At 37.7% G+C, this 15,641-nt stretch overlaps 1 protein-coding gene across 1 annotated transcript; it reads right to left on the bottom strand.

Annotated features, from left to right (window-relative positions):
- Positions 1-558: 558 nt before the first annotated feature.
- LOC128739320 (E3 ubiquitin-protein ligase TRIM37-like) lies at positions 559-2,062 on the bottom strand. The gene is made up of 3 exons (XM_053834798.1): positions 1,107-2,062; positions 858-1,049; positions 559-769 (listed from the first exon to the last, which is right to left on the bottom strand). The coding sequence occupies exons 1-3, from the start codon at positions 2,060-2,062 to the stop codon at positions 559-561; spliced, it is 1,359 nt and encodes a 452-aa protein (XP_053690773.1).
- Positions 2,063-15,641: the final 13,579 nt, after the last annotated feature.

Below are 15,641 nucleotides of genomic sequence, written 5' to 3'. Positions count from 1 at the left end.
ACCCGTGAACTTTGAAATTGAAGAGCGATTATTAAAGCATATTATTGAAATTACGCAACTGACTTTATTTCTTAAATTCGTCGTACCGTTTTTAGATCCGTCCATTAAAAATTTTTCATCGTCCGAACTAAAAATTACAACAATGTTTACGAAGCTAACGCGCACGTTTTTGTGTAGGACGGCATGACAAATGTTATTCTGTAAAATTTCGGCAGGTCACAATGCCTTGCGTGAGTTATTTTCATTTATGAATGACGGAAATTAAAACGATTAGTCGACATTTTCTTCTTCGTCGCACGAAAAAACGTAAGAAATTTGGCTGCTAGGAATTCTTTGATGAAAAAAAGCATTTAAATAGATCTCAGCTCACTTTGATTGATCGCGTATGATAGACAACAAACTAAAATATTAGGGAATAACTAGTTTTGCATTGTGTGTCATAAAAATGCTGATATTTTTAATAATTTATGTTGGATAGGACGAGAATATGCAATTACGACGAAGCAGCAAACAGCAGACAAAAAATCACGCCAATAACTTACGATACACCTATTCAAATCACTCGCAATCACCGTTGCAGGGTCGAATGTGATACAGCAACTCGAGCGAATCGTCCTCCTTCAAGTAGCTCTCATCGAGTATCGTCTTGAGGGCTATAAAATCTCGGAAGCCCCAATCTTTCTGGGTGGCACAGTCAAAGTATTGCTTGATCTGCTTGTGAATGATCTTTTTCGCATCCGTGTGCAGCAGTTGAAAACGACACTCCATGCTGAACGAAACGGCAAGGAGAAAATAGAAAACGGACCAAATGAGAAAACAATTAGAATGTACGTTGTAGCACACGGACGGAAACCTACCGGCAGGGTTGGCCCTCAACCAGTTCAATGTAGATTCCAAGCTGATCTTCGGAAATCACACACCAAACCATGATGCGCCAAATGTGGCCAAAATTGTCGGCGAATTCGTTCGAATAGGCCACCTTGTTGTCGTCGAACGAGGAAAAGTTTTCAATCACGAAAATGCCCGTTTCGTTAATCGTTGGAATTTCACTGCAGGCGAGATAAATTTGATTAATATTTGATTGTTAAACATTCTGAAATACCAACATTTTCAAACTCACTGGTACTCGAATCTGTTTGAAATCCTTGATCGGATTCATTCGAATTTTATTGCATTCTTTGAAAAGTTTAGACTTTTTCACAATAAACTGTGACTTAGTACAGGCCATCAGCTCTAGTTCCATCGTTCGCAATGATTTTTCTATGTCCTGCATCTCGGCCAGCAGTGCGTATTTGTGTCCTTGAAGTTTCTGTAGTTTCTCACGCACCTGCCTGTCAAGCCCTTCGATTGCACTTTCAGCGATGGCACGAATTTCCTTCAGTTTCTCTTCTTTTACTTTTTTCACCAGCTCCACGTTGCGGTCCACTTTTTCGACCAGGGCCGCAATTTTTTTCATGTAATGACGAACCTTCTCGAACTCCTCTTCCGCAATTTGCACACTCCCGTCGTAGATCACGTCCAAGCTCTTGAACGTATGATCTAGATGGTGCTCATCAGCGATGGCGCATTCGTCACAGATACAAATCTTGCACGTGCAGCAGTAAAAGTTCATATTTTTTACATGTTTAGCGCAAATGTCCTTCTTCGAGACGCCACCGTTATTACCGTCATGATGGGCATTAGTGGCGTCGGTGGCGGTGGCATCGGCATTGCTGCCGTTGCTGATGCTGCTGCTGCCGCTGCTGCCGGACGGTTTCGGTTCAAGGCAGTTGCGCTGTAGCTGTTCCACCTCCTCGAACCAGCGTACTTTCACCAGATTGTCCAACTGAAGGTCGAGCTTGCAGTTAGGACAGTTCGCGTGCTGCTCCGACTCGGACAGTAACCACTCCGAGATGCATCCGAAGCAGTACAGTTTCGAGCAGCGAGGACACAGGTGCGGGTCCTGCAGCTTGATCAGACAGATAGTGCACTTGAAGATGTCATCGAAGTAGTCGAGCAGCTGCGACCGTGCGTCCTCATAGTCGGCTGTGGGCGATGCAGCCGGAGGGTGCTTCTCTGTCATGGCTGTAAAACTGTATTTCAGAAGAAGCATTTTATTATTCCTATTGAGTAAATGATGCGACAATGCAACGTAACAGTAGGTTTCTGCAACATTTTGATTCTATCTATAAACGCGATAGACAAAAATGTTAAAGATAAATAAAACAATTAATTATTTTGAAAATAAACACCATCGATCGTCATGAAAACAATTTATTTTTTGCAAATTGCGATCATTTAGAGGTAAAATTAGTCTGACTAAACGACTACTAAAACCTTTATTTTATTTGTATCTCGAGACCGCTCAATGTACGTGAAAGTTTTCTGAACAGCAAATTAATTTGAGCGATCGTCACTCTGAGGTCATTGCATTGACAGCCGTGGAGCCATGAACATAATTGCATATAATTTTTCATTGTATATAATTACTGTAATATTACTTAAATCTAATGTTAGAAACGGACACAATGAATGTTTGATTTGAAACTTGTTCAAACATTATATATCAAGCAACCATTAAGCAAGCGCTCGTTAAGATAATAAAGAATGAAAATGTCGAGTGCATACCAAAACTGCATAAATTTAAAGCAGATTATTATAAATCATAATCGGATAAAACAACCAACAAGTACCGTGAACGTACCATATTCTGCGCAGTTAAGACATTTTTATGATTCTACCGCTATTTTAAGTATTCTAGATTTAAATTAACAACGTGGATAGCAGCAACGTGTAGTGCTACGGTCTGTTATATCTGGTAAAAAATATGGGAATTATAAATCAACCAAAAATTGAGTATATTTTTCGTTTTGTAAACTTATCCACGGTGCCTAATTCTGCACACTTTCTTGCCCATGTTCCTAATTCTGCGCATGTTTGCTCCTAATTCTGCGCACCCAAAAAGTGAAAATAAATACTCCTGCCATGCTGTTTATGTCTATGGCTGAAAGCACACCAAAAAATCCGACATTAGCCATTACCATAATTAAAACCATGATCCGGCCTTCTTGTGCTGTCCGGGTAGCAAGGAATATTGTTATCATTTTGATTGCCTCATTTTAAATATTTTATTCTCGATAACGTGAAGGGCGAATTGATTCGGGTTTTCTGCATACTGAACATTACACTTTAGACTAATAATAAAAATTGTGTTTTCATATAGAAACCACTTCCCCACTCTCTAACAGCCCCATGAGGTTGAAAATTTAAAAAAATAGAAGACATGGTTTCATGAAGGCAAGACAATGAAACAGTAAAGAAAAGAACGGGACAAGTGGAAAACGGGACTGAAAAAGCGAAAAAAGAAACAGAAAATAGGTAACACATGTGAGAGAGTAAGACAAAATATATCTATACTAATTTTAAGTAAAACATCGTACCAAATTTCGTGTCTATGACCAATTTCAAGCCTAATTTAGTTCCAATTTAGGTCAAAAACTTTTGTAAGTTATAGGTTATCCTTAGCCGCGAGCGTTGCTGAGACCCCCTTAAAATGCTTCAGGGTCGGCACGCTTATCTTGGGGTTTTCGCGGAAAAACACGGAAATACCTGAAGAAATACTCGAGACGTTAACTTTTCACAATTTTATTCTCACTTTATTTTCTGGTCTTTCTACCACCAACTTTACTACTGTTTTACCTGACTCACTGCGAATATGCGTGTTATTGAAATAAAACGTCACCAGAAATCCCTTTTTGTCGTCTTACCACTTGCACCCCTGCTATCGTTCCAAATGCAAAAGGAATGCACCCCTTCACCCATTTGAACCTTTCCTTGTAAGAGATCTTCTCCCCTTTTGTCAACACCCCTGCACTGATTCTTTTATGTCAAAAAACATGTGTTTGACAAACGACGTTTGATGAAGAACCGTTCTGACATTCCGGAGTTATGGCGGAATATACATTTATATACTCACATATATTCCTCGTCACCGGCCGGCCGCCCCCCTGTTGGCTCCTTCTCAGTCAGTTAGTCCCCTTTCTGTCACGTCATTCTGGAAATCCATATAACGGAAGCTAAACAATGTTTTTTTTCTATATATCCCTCCTGGAAGGAGCCCCCTCCCTCTCTTTTAAACACCTCTTCTTGTTTCCCAGTCAATTAAACAACCATAATTGGTCTAAATGCAAGAGAACTTTTCCCAACCGGTGCGGTCCCGAACCACCGAAGACGCTGAAGGTTCCTTTCGCTGCTAGACTCTGCACTTCCCTGATCTGTTCATCTGGAGCTACGACTAGCGCTCGCGCGATTTGGTTTTACTGGCTCTAACCACTTTGGTCGCCCGACTAATACTGGAAGGCAGATTTAAGTCTAACGGTGACAAAAATTCGTTGTTCATTCCTAGCTATCGCTCAAAATGCTAAGCTGCTATACTGACTTTACTACTGGTTGGTGCACTCCTTGTGTTTCATACAACAAAAGGCGGGTGGGAAGCTCCTGATTAGCTGAGTTGAGAACGATATAGGATAAAGAACTAGTTTTAAGCAGTCTAAGCGGGTCACTGATTGTTTTACCTTATTACAAGCGATGGGTTCGGCAAACGGTATTCGTCGTCTCTTTCATTCTCTAGAAACTGCGAGTTTGACCTCTCACTCGCTGTTCATAAGGATGGTGGGAGAACAAAAGAGGCAAACATAGAAGTGCACACGGTCTAACTTTAGAACAGTGTTGTCAAAGCAAATAACATTGAAACACATCGTTGCTTTATTAAATCACTGAGAAAATCTTCGAAAATTATTGAAAAAGCTGTCTTTTGTGTTGTTTTTAATAAAGAAAAATTAATTATGAACATACATTTCTCTTGAAAGCATTGAACCACGTTTTCACCATAGGAGGTTTCAGTTAATTTCAGACTTAAAATTCTTATTTCCAGAACCGAAACAGTGTGTTGGCAACACGATATTTCATCAGTTGTGCTGCAGCTGCTGCTAGTGGTGAACAGGTTCCGTCAATTCAGAATTTGTTTTCAGTTTTGTTAGAAAATAATAAAACTTTTGGCTAGTGACAAAGCCTTAGATAATAGAAAAAAAGAGACTGAATAATATGGTATGTGACAATTGAGTGCTTGACTTTCAGAGTGGTTGTAATCAGTGCTGAAAATTTGATGAATTCGTTAGTAGCGAGGTGGCGATTGCTGAAGAGCAGCTGAAAAATGTACGTTTTTGGACAACAATTTTTAATTCATCATATTTCTTGTCGGAATTTACTGGGTAATTGTGTTTGTGTGAATCAAATGTATGGTTAAGTGATTTGTGAAGATGATCCTAACAAAAGATTTTGAAAATATGAATAAAAAAGTGCATTTTCGGATCATTTATGTTCAACTGATTAAAATAGGTAACACTGCTTAACTCGTTCCTTACCCTACGTTGTGTCGCTCCGTTCGGATGTCGCAGTACGTTTCTAGAATAGCTGTTTTTATGGAGCGCACTACTCTCACCCACAGCACTCCTAGATGTGGAGTTGCGGGTGGGTTAAATATAAATTTTTTCATCTCTTTATGCAATTGTCGGCACCTCTCTGATGAAACGGGTGCCTCGCATCGTACGGTGTACCACCTAAATACCATAGATCCCGCCCTGACGGATGTCTTTCCTCGACTGACTTCGCAGCTGTTTGAGTTCAGGACAATTGCAGGGTTACCCAAGTAACACACAAAACAAGTTAGAAAATAATATTCGTGGAAAGTAGTCGCTTAGGACTACTATAAATATACTTTGAAAACATATGTCGTTATTATTAAGGCTTTGAGATGTTTTGGGATAACAGGCATTTATTTTTGGGATAACATGCATTAACATGTCAACACGCAGTTTTTATTATGTCTCCATTACTATATTTAAACTACTGGGAGAGCAAGTTGCAGCTTATGCTATAATAACGTTTTAAATTGGTATGAAATAATCTGATACATACTTCTTTCAATTCTTGTTTCATTAGACTTTAATTTTTTGCGCAGTTGTGATATATGTAATATTATACTGTTCTATAACAAGCTGTATTGCTTGGGTAGCGCCCCTACTAAAACGACCCTATTAACTCTTTCAGTCGAAATTCGAACATGCGACGGCTGACTATAATCTATACCTATAAAGAAGGATTTCTGTCTGTCTGTCTGTCCGTATGTTCCTTATAGAATCGAAAACTACTGAACCAATCGGCATTAAAATATGCATGTAGAGGTTTTTTGGGGCCAGGAAAGGTTTTAGTGATGGTTAGAAACCCCTCCCCCCACTAAGAGGGGGGGCTCCCATACAAATGAAACACAAATTTCTGCATAACTCGACAACTAATCAAGCAAGTGGAACAAAATTTGGCATGTGGGTGTTTTCGGTGACAAAAATTTATTCTATGGTAAATTGAGACCCCTCCCCTCTTTATATGGGGAATTATAACTCCTCTCCTCTTTAAAAGGGGGGGCTTCCATACAAATTTCCTCATAACTCGAGAACTAATCAAGCAAATGGAACCAAATTTGGCATGTGGGTGTTTTTGGAGACAAAAATTTTTTCTATGATGAATTGGGACCCCTCCCCGTTTTAGGAGGGGGGATCCTATACACATGAAATACACATTTCCTCATAACTGAAGAACTAATCAAGCAAATGGAACAAAATTTGGCATGTGAAAGTTTTCGAGGGCAAGAATATTTTCTATGGTAAATAAGGACCCCTCCCCACTTTAAGAGGGGGGGCTCCTATACAAACGAAATACAAATTTCCTCATAACTCGAGAACTAATCAAGCAAATGGAACCAAATTTGACATGTAAGTGGTTTTGGACGCAAGATTTTTTTCTATGGTGAATTGAGACCCCTCTCTTCTTTAGAAAGCGAGTTATGGCCCATCTCCCCTTCCATACAAATGAAATGCAAATTTCCTCTTATCTCGAGAACTAATCAATCAAATGGAACCAAATTTGGCATGTGGGAGTTTTAGATGGCAGAAATTTTTTCTATGGTGAATTACGACCCCTTCCCCTTTTAAGAGGGGAGCTCCCATACAAACGAAATACAAATTTCCTCATAACTCGAGAGCTAATCAAGCAAATGGAACCAAATTTGGCATGTGGGAGATTGTTGAGTCTTGAATTTATTTTATGATAGAGACCTCTCACCCCTGTGATATGGGGATATGGACTCTCATACAAATAAAACAGAAATTTTTGCGAAACTCAAAAACTAATCGAACTCGAGAAGTTCGAGACTCTTCCATAAAACATTAGTCAACAACAAGACCACAAAAACTATCTATAGTAACACTAGATCATTCAGGACGAGACGGTCGCGAGTGTTGCCGGTGACCCGCCGTCGGAAGCGTCGCCCACTTTGGGAAGGCAACTACCCGCAGAAATCACTACTGTCAAGGTTTATTTGTTTTCCTAGGTCTACCTGGGTTTCCTGGAACGAGCGACAGCGAATAAGGAGAGGATCGCGAAATGGTACTTTCCACAAAAAAGTTTTCCGTGAAATGGTACATTCCGTTTAAGGTTTTTCGCAAAATGATATTCAGTGAAATGTTGTGCAATCATGGCGAATATTACTATCCGCTTTCTGGCTATGCACTGAGGGGACAGGGGGGTTGTTTTCTACTTTACTGTGAGGAAAAATTACAAATTTGTATAGTAAACTACCCATTCCTGGTAACTAATAAGCATTAACATAAGCAGCAAATCAGCGTATCTGGCATTTTATACTACACGTTTTTGTATATTTCTTTTTGACTGCATAGGTGTTGTAAATTGGCATCCAAAATTGTATTCAAATTCTTCGTGTCGGTAATTAGCTGTAAATTAGCATTGTCAGCACTATAAGAAGGTTATTAGTAAAGTAGCTGTATAATTTGTCAAAATAGCATTTAAGTAGCATTTGAGGCGACTTAAATGCTTTTTGGCCTACATTTGAATAGCATTGGTGATGCTTTTGGTTACCTGGGAAGCTTTCGTAGTTACGTAACTGCCAAAATGAATCATCTATGGTTGAACTCCTCAAAAACTTGCAAAACTCGAGATTGCGACAAAGATAATCCGAGATTCATGATTTATGTACAACACAGGTTAATTTGTGGCAATCCGAAGTTTGTCGGGTCAGCTAGTACAGTGGACCCCCGTTCGTTTGAACGATTCATCATACAAACTAACGGGGTTGGTTTTTAATCTGAACAACTGGTATCCCTAAATATGCTGGAACTTGTGTGAACTGGCTGCCCTGTTCTTTGTTATTGTTTTGGTGGTTTGATTCAGTTGGCAGTTGAAAGCAGCGAGTATTTCATTCTCCGATTGGATTTCTACACTAATCGTTGGGAAAACGCAATGTGAAACAGATTAAACACGCTAGATCAGTACAAACAAACGTGTTTATGTGCATTGTCTGCATAAGCAAATGATGTCATATTGAGAATGACATTTGAACCATTTTTAATTTGCACGTTGTGCAAATTAACGGGGTTCAAATTAAAAAGTGTTCAGATTAAAAACGGTCAAACGAACGGGGGTCCACGATATACTATAAAGGCGACAAAAACATTCACTTTTACTTGCACTCCGCTAGACGGTATTGATGGCTTCTTACGAAATATCAAACTGAAATTGATAAAAATGAAAATCCATCTCGTCTAATGCCTACCCGATCAGACAAACATAACAAAATTATAACAAATCATGATATTCTGTTATGACGGTATTTATAACATAATTTGCTATAATTTTGGTCTCGTTAGTAGTTAAAATAACAAAAATTCTATCAGAACTTCTTAGCAGCAAAAATGTAACAAAATTTGTTATGTTTTGAACAAAATTATATCAAAATTTGTTATGATATTTGTAACAGGTTTTGTTATAATTTTGTTAAAATATAACAAAAACTTCTTTGCCTTCATCTGCTATATCGACATTTTATTTCGGCTAAATTGCCAAAAATAGTACAACTATTATCAGGAACATTCACAAATAGCACAAGAAAAAAACTTTCACGCATTTTTAAAAATCGTTCCGGCCTCGGCCGGGATTGAACTCACGACACATCGCACAGAATGCAACAGTCTTAACCTCTGTGCTAGAACTACTCTTGAAAGAAGGTAGATTAAATGCTTATATGATTTGGCCGATAGCTCATTCGGGGTTGTCAGTTTTTGCTTCGAGCTGTCTATAAATAGAAAATAAGCGTTCAATCCAAAGCCAATCAAGAAGACGAAGAAATCGAATCCTGATATGTTGCGCCACTTTAACCGTTATGTATGCGATAAAAAAACACCTTTAGCAGGGCGACAAGGGTACCCGGGTACGCACAATTGATATTGTTATAACATCATCAATTTTAAACCGATTTTGATGAAATAGGTGTCATTTGATTCGTTGATTTATCTAGTTTTGAATTATTTGGCCATTAAAAGACATATGGGGCCCGAAAATCCGGAATTCCGACAGAGTGTCCGCTGTGAGGTAGAGAACTGATTGTATTGCAGGAAAATCAGTCATGCGGATATAAAAACTTTAAAAATTCATACAATGATCTATTTCATACAATGAGATGAATCAGGTTGGCCATTCCGGAGTAGGTTCCTGTGGGGTCATGGGTGGCCAGTCTGGGATTGGAGGTAAAACCTAGCAATATGGGTATCAAAGTTTTTGGAATTAATTCAGTAGGTGATATTTTTTACATTTCGATGTATTTTGATTGGTTATTTCGAAAATGGTTTCTAGGGGGTCACAGATGATACCGCAAGATTCAAGATAATGCTTAGCATTATCAGAACAGTTCAAAACGTAGAACCATCCGTTATACATTTGGAACCAGTTCCGAAATTATTAATCAGTACTAAACTGGCCATATCAGTTCAAAACATTTAAAAGATCCGCTAAACCAATTTTAATATTGGATTAGGCTCCCAACTGGTCATCTGTAACCCTACAGAAACCCAATTCTGGAATGGTCAGTGCGATCTAAAGTCACCAATTTATATAATAAAATAAAAAAGGGTCCAAAATGTCAAGTTCAAAGCTCGTTGAACCGGACGTTGCTCCGAAATTACCGATTCCCGAGAACTACATGTCATATAATGGCCAAATGCTTAAACTAATCAAAACTAGATAAATGTACGAATCAAATGCCACTGGTTTCATCTAAATCGGTTCAAGATAGCCAAAGTTATAAACATAGCAAATCATGGGTACCCGGGTACCCTTGTCGCCCTGCTACGTAATAAAAAAAATTCAAGTGCCTCTCATTGCTAATCCCCTTTATGGATATGCACCAAAAACCCTTAATTAATTAAGATCAACGAGTTTTACGGTGTTGAAAAATTTCAATGACGTATGTTTTAAATTGAATGAGTTATAACTATTTTAAAATTGAAAAGGTACCCAGGTACCCTGTTGCACACATAAGAATGTTGCACGAATTGCCATTAAATATGGTCGGTGTTAAATCAGACTGGACCAAGTCGCAAATTCAAAAAATGAGTTAATGATAGCTAGCGATCAACAATTTTCTAAGCTGCATTTTACTTTAATCAGACTATCATAAATATTGCAAACAGCTATAGTTATCAGATGATTTCGAACGATTGATAGGTATTAAACATACAGAGCAACAAACTTTGAACACGTTTTTCTCGAAGAGTTTTGTCAATTGGTTCGGTTTGACTTAAAGACGACCATATATGATCGGTGTTAAGTCAAACTGAACCAACTGAGTGATTTCGAGAAAAACTCGTTCAAAGTTTGCTGCTGCTGTGTAGTTTAAAGCTATCAATCATTCGAAATCATTTAATATCTTTGGCTGTTTGCAACATTTATGTAATCTGATTAGAATAAAACATAGTTTAGGAAATAATCAATCGTTTGCTGTCATTAACTTATTTTTTTTTAATTTTGCGGCTTGGTCCGGTCTGATTTAACACCTACCATATAAGAAAATAACGCAATGACTCCTATGTTTCAGTTTTTGAGTCTGTAAACTTTTCTGTTCATTTTAGCAAGATTAAGCCACAGAAAAGATTAAAATTTGGTTCAAATCCGTCGATTACATCTCGGATACTTCGCGTTGAATTACCCTAATACGTGACTTTTAGATTTTAAATTTGCAATAATTTGAGAACGACCTAAGAAAAAAGTTTATATGATATAATACGTAGAATTTGATTTTATTTTAGTTTTACAAAAACTTGTCAATTTTCAAAGATTATAAAAATTCCGAAAGAGCTCTTTACTAGATTTTAGAGCATTATTTGCGCTTAAAAAATCTTAAAAAAAGACATGTTTTGAGATAATTCACAATTTATGATTTTTATCGCGTATTTGCAAAGCTTTTTCTTTCAGTGTAATTGTTTACTGAAAATACACTTGATTTACAACGAATTTTGCTTTGACGTCATTTTCATAAAATAAATAGTTTTCGAGATAGAATTGTTTGAAAAAAATATTCTAATTTCCAAATACGCTCTTTTTAAAAGTTACTCTTGACGAAAAAATATATTTCATGGAAAATGATTCGGTGCGGGATTGTAATTAGCAAAACTTCATTGCAATCAAAACTAGTCGAGACAAATCGTTTGCAAGCTGGAACAAATTGAAATTGCTCTGTAACAAAATTATAACAAATTTTGATATAAGAGCAAAACTTGTAATAATTCTGTTAGCCTCATTATTTTGTCTGATCAAAAATATAACAAGTTCTGTTATTTCTATCTAATTGAGATGTTTTTCTGTTATATGTTTGTTATAATCATTTACTCGGGTATGCATTCTTTTATGATTTTCCTCCTCACTTTACAGCACATGAATCAAAGAAAACAAATAACATGTGCCACCAGGTTAGCAATAGACTAAAGTGTTAAGAAAATAATTGCAAATCCGCCATTCAAGAGATATGTAGACTAATAGCGGATGGTAAAGCAAACTTCTTTAAAAAAACCTTTATGCGCCACGCCGTTAAATTTGATTGTCAGTTTGCTCGTAATTACGAGGCATCACAATTCACAGTTCGTGATTGCGACCGACCTGTCTGGATGCCACCAACGTGGACTTTAAATTGTCCGTTGCACCTTGCTGGCAGAGAGTGCAGTCATCATTTACTGCATCGAATGATTGTGTGGCGCTTTGTCGGGTCGAATGGTCTGTCACCTTGCGCGGTATGCTGAAGGCTGAATGACGGACTGACTGACTGACCGACCGTGCGCCGAAATTCGGTTTTATGCGAGGAATTTCGCTCAGCTCAGCGCAGCAGTTGTCTTGGTTTGATTTCGGCATTCCCGCTTGGTCGCTTCAATTTTGTCGTGTCGTAACCCGTGAAGTAGATCTACGATGTCAGCATGTCATAAAACACAGCCAGGTACAAATTATTGCTTTTATGAGCTTCTCTCCGCTAGATCTTTACTTTCAATCTTAATTTGCTCCGGCTGATTGTTGCTTACGTACACCGTTCTGAGCACAACCATGGCAGACCATTTTTGCATAACAATCAAAACACTAAATTTCAGTTTTGCACTTCATATCAACTCTTAATGATCAACAACATAGAATCGTTGGAAAAATTGCAAACCACTGAAATGACTAGTAAATCTTTGCCACCATTTTTACTTTACTTAGTTACGTAGCTTAATTTATTCTCTCACGGTTTCAATTAGCTCATATTACAGTTAACCAGAGACAGTGTACCTGTGCAATTAAGGTTTTCGCTAACCAACCTTGCGACCGGGCAATGTCAGGTGCTGGACAGATGCGTCCAAACATTAAGATGCAATTCAGTGTTGCAGTACCACCGCACTCCGGTTGAGACAGGTTCGGTGGTTGTACGCTTGGGAAACTGCACTCCGTCATGCTCACAGCACAGTTTCATGCCGGCCGGCACCGATTCTCAGGAAACAAATCAACAAAAAAGTGGGAGTACAATCGAATTTTACTTCCGGTTCGGTGGCTACAAAGTGCCGATCATAATGTGACGAATTTGCGATTTGATTTGAAATTTCAATTCACACGATAGCCATGAATTTAATAACATCTCTTTGTGATTTTTTTTTTTAATTTTAGTTGAGACCTAATGGCAAAAGCGGTCGTCGAGTTTTTACGAACCAATTGATGTTGGCATCTCGGCTTTTTATAGTTTAAACTTACCCTTTAGTGAGTAGCTCGCCGAATAATAAAATTTTCAATCACCAGCTTGTTTGAAATATAAACCTGCTTAACATCCAGTTTACTAGCGTGAACAATCAGAACAATTGAATAATTTTCGACTGCAGTTATGTAAGATCGTAATTGAAAAGATCAATGATCTGATCATGCTAATACTGTGTCTATGTGTGACTAATTGGCATTCGGTACATGCGTGAAGTGCGATTGAATTGCGAAAGAGCTACCGCGCAGCCGCTTTTATGTTGTAGTATAAAAAAAGGATTGTAAAACAACAGAAGTTGCTTGGCTAATGGTTTAAAATCGTTTTAACGTAGATTTTTTGATTACTTTTTGGGTTCAGTAAGTGTTATTACTTCAGTTAAGATAGGAGTAAACATCCATTTGTCCACGAAAACAATTCTTCTTTATGTGCACCCCGTAATAACACTCGAATTATTTTGAAAAGTCACTAGAGCAATTGCTATACTAATGGTTTAAAAAAACTTGTTTGTTGATGAAATCATGAGCTAGGGTTAGATTGCATCGACTAAAATTACGTTGAGCTAGAACTTTGTAGTGGAATTTATCTTTGAAGAGCATTTTCGGCTCAAATAGCAGACTGGTTTGATTCAACTGTTTTTGATTGGAACGAAATTTTGCTGATGTATGTTGGATACCACGCAAGGATTAATTTTCTATTAAACATGATTTCTTCAGACTAATCTAGTTTTTAGTCTTGACCTTGAAATGTGGTCATACATATATATTAATATTTTTTGAAACGATGGTTCTACAATTGATGAAGGGACGGTACGGGAAAGAAATGAAAATTTTTGGTGAATGAGGGGAAGAGCGGAAAGGAAGGGGGGGTATTGGTAGCTATGCTTGACAAGTAGTCATTTTGACTCCTACCTTTTGTCCAATGCTGGAAGGTGCATGGGTCGAACCAAGCTAAAATCTGAGATGGGTGGGTTCGAATCCGGTTATAATCTCAGATTATAGCTTGGTTCGACCCATGCACCTTCCAGCATTGGACAAAAGGTAGGAGTCAAAATGACTACTTGTCAAGTATAGCTACCTATTACCCCCCCTTTCTTTCCGCTCTTCCCCTCCTTCACCAAAAATTTGGTCATGTCTTTCCCGTACCGTCCCTTCATCAATTGTAGAACCATCGTTTCAAAAAATATTAACATGATTTCTTCGTCAAGAGTTACTTTTCAAATAGCTGTATTTTTTTTTCAAAAAAGCATATGGGCCTTCTCGGATTTGAATCAAATTTTGTGAGGTTGTTCGTTTTAGGTCGTAAGGCAAAAATTCTGAATTTGGTCCCGATTGGTTTTCCCCGCGATTGATTGGAGCACCACTTTTTTTTAAAGAAAGAAGGTTTTTGTCAAAGACTCTTATTCTCATTTGCTTATATCTCCGGAAAGGTTTATGAAGAAACTATATAATTGTATAATTGAAATAGGCCTCTTACTGGAACAATTCAATTAGTAGAGTATGACTATAACTAGTAGACGTGCTAACCAGAAGGTGAAATTTGACAAATTGTATTGTTCTTTTCTATTCGGAACTAACTAACATTAATAGTAGTCGAATTTATAGGTTTAACATATTAGATATTCCATAAAATGCACTTACGCCCTTTAAACTTTCAAATTAGGCTTAGCAGCAGCTGTAACGATCATGTAATGTTCTATCTGAAATTTGTAGACCACTTTCTACATTTTTTTTTTCGTAAACTGGTGGTTTAACACGTGGTTTGCAATAAGTATTTCGTCGATTTGATATTGTTTTTAGTACTTACGGCACTTAAAAGGGCCTAACTTAATTTTCCACCGCAGGAGGAAATATATCAGTTAAACTCTTTCTACGACTCACGAATGTTCAATTGCTGGGGCCCATGATTTATGAAATTATATTATTTGATGACTGAAAATTCAGCTTCAAATGGGATTGTTGGGATCCCGAACTTTAAACCAACATTTCTATTTCAATTAAACTTTTTCTACGACTCACGAATGTTCAATTGCTGGGGCCCCATGATTTATGAAGTCAACCGATTTGATGATTGAAAATTCAGCTTCAAATGGGACTGTTGGGGCCCGAATTTTAAGCCAAAATTTCTATTTCAATTAAACTTTTTAATCATTTAAGTTGAGCTATTGGGGTCCAAGCTCCGAAAATATTAGGGGCCATCCATATACCACGTGGACAGCTTAGAGGGGGGTGGGGGGTATGAAAATGTCCACGCTAGTCCACGGAAGGGGGGGAGGGGGTATGGAAAATGTCCACGTGGACAAGTTGTTTTTCCTTCAAAAATTAGAATTTATTAGCAATTAGAAACAGCTATCTTGAATTGATTCTACTTATGTATTAGCATTAACCATTGATCAGTGATTGTTTTTGAGATCGAATAAAGTTTTATTTTCTGAGGCATATGTTGACCTAAACACATGAACCGAGCATTACGAGGGCACATATCTAACATAAAT

The sequence above is a fragment of the Sabethes cyaneus genome, chromosome 3, assembly GCF_943734655.1.
Source record: "Sabethes cyaneus chromosome 3, idSabCyanKW18_F2, whole genome shotgun sequence".
In the NCBI taxonomy this organism is placed as follows: Eukaryota; Metazoa; Arthropoda; class Insecta; order Diptera; family Culicidae; genus Sabethes; species Sabethes cyaneus.
The sequence above is the reverse complement of the archived record's forward strand: the minus strand, read 5'-3'. Positions and strand labels throughout refer to the sequence as shown.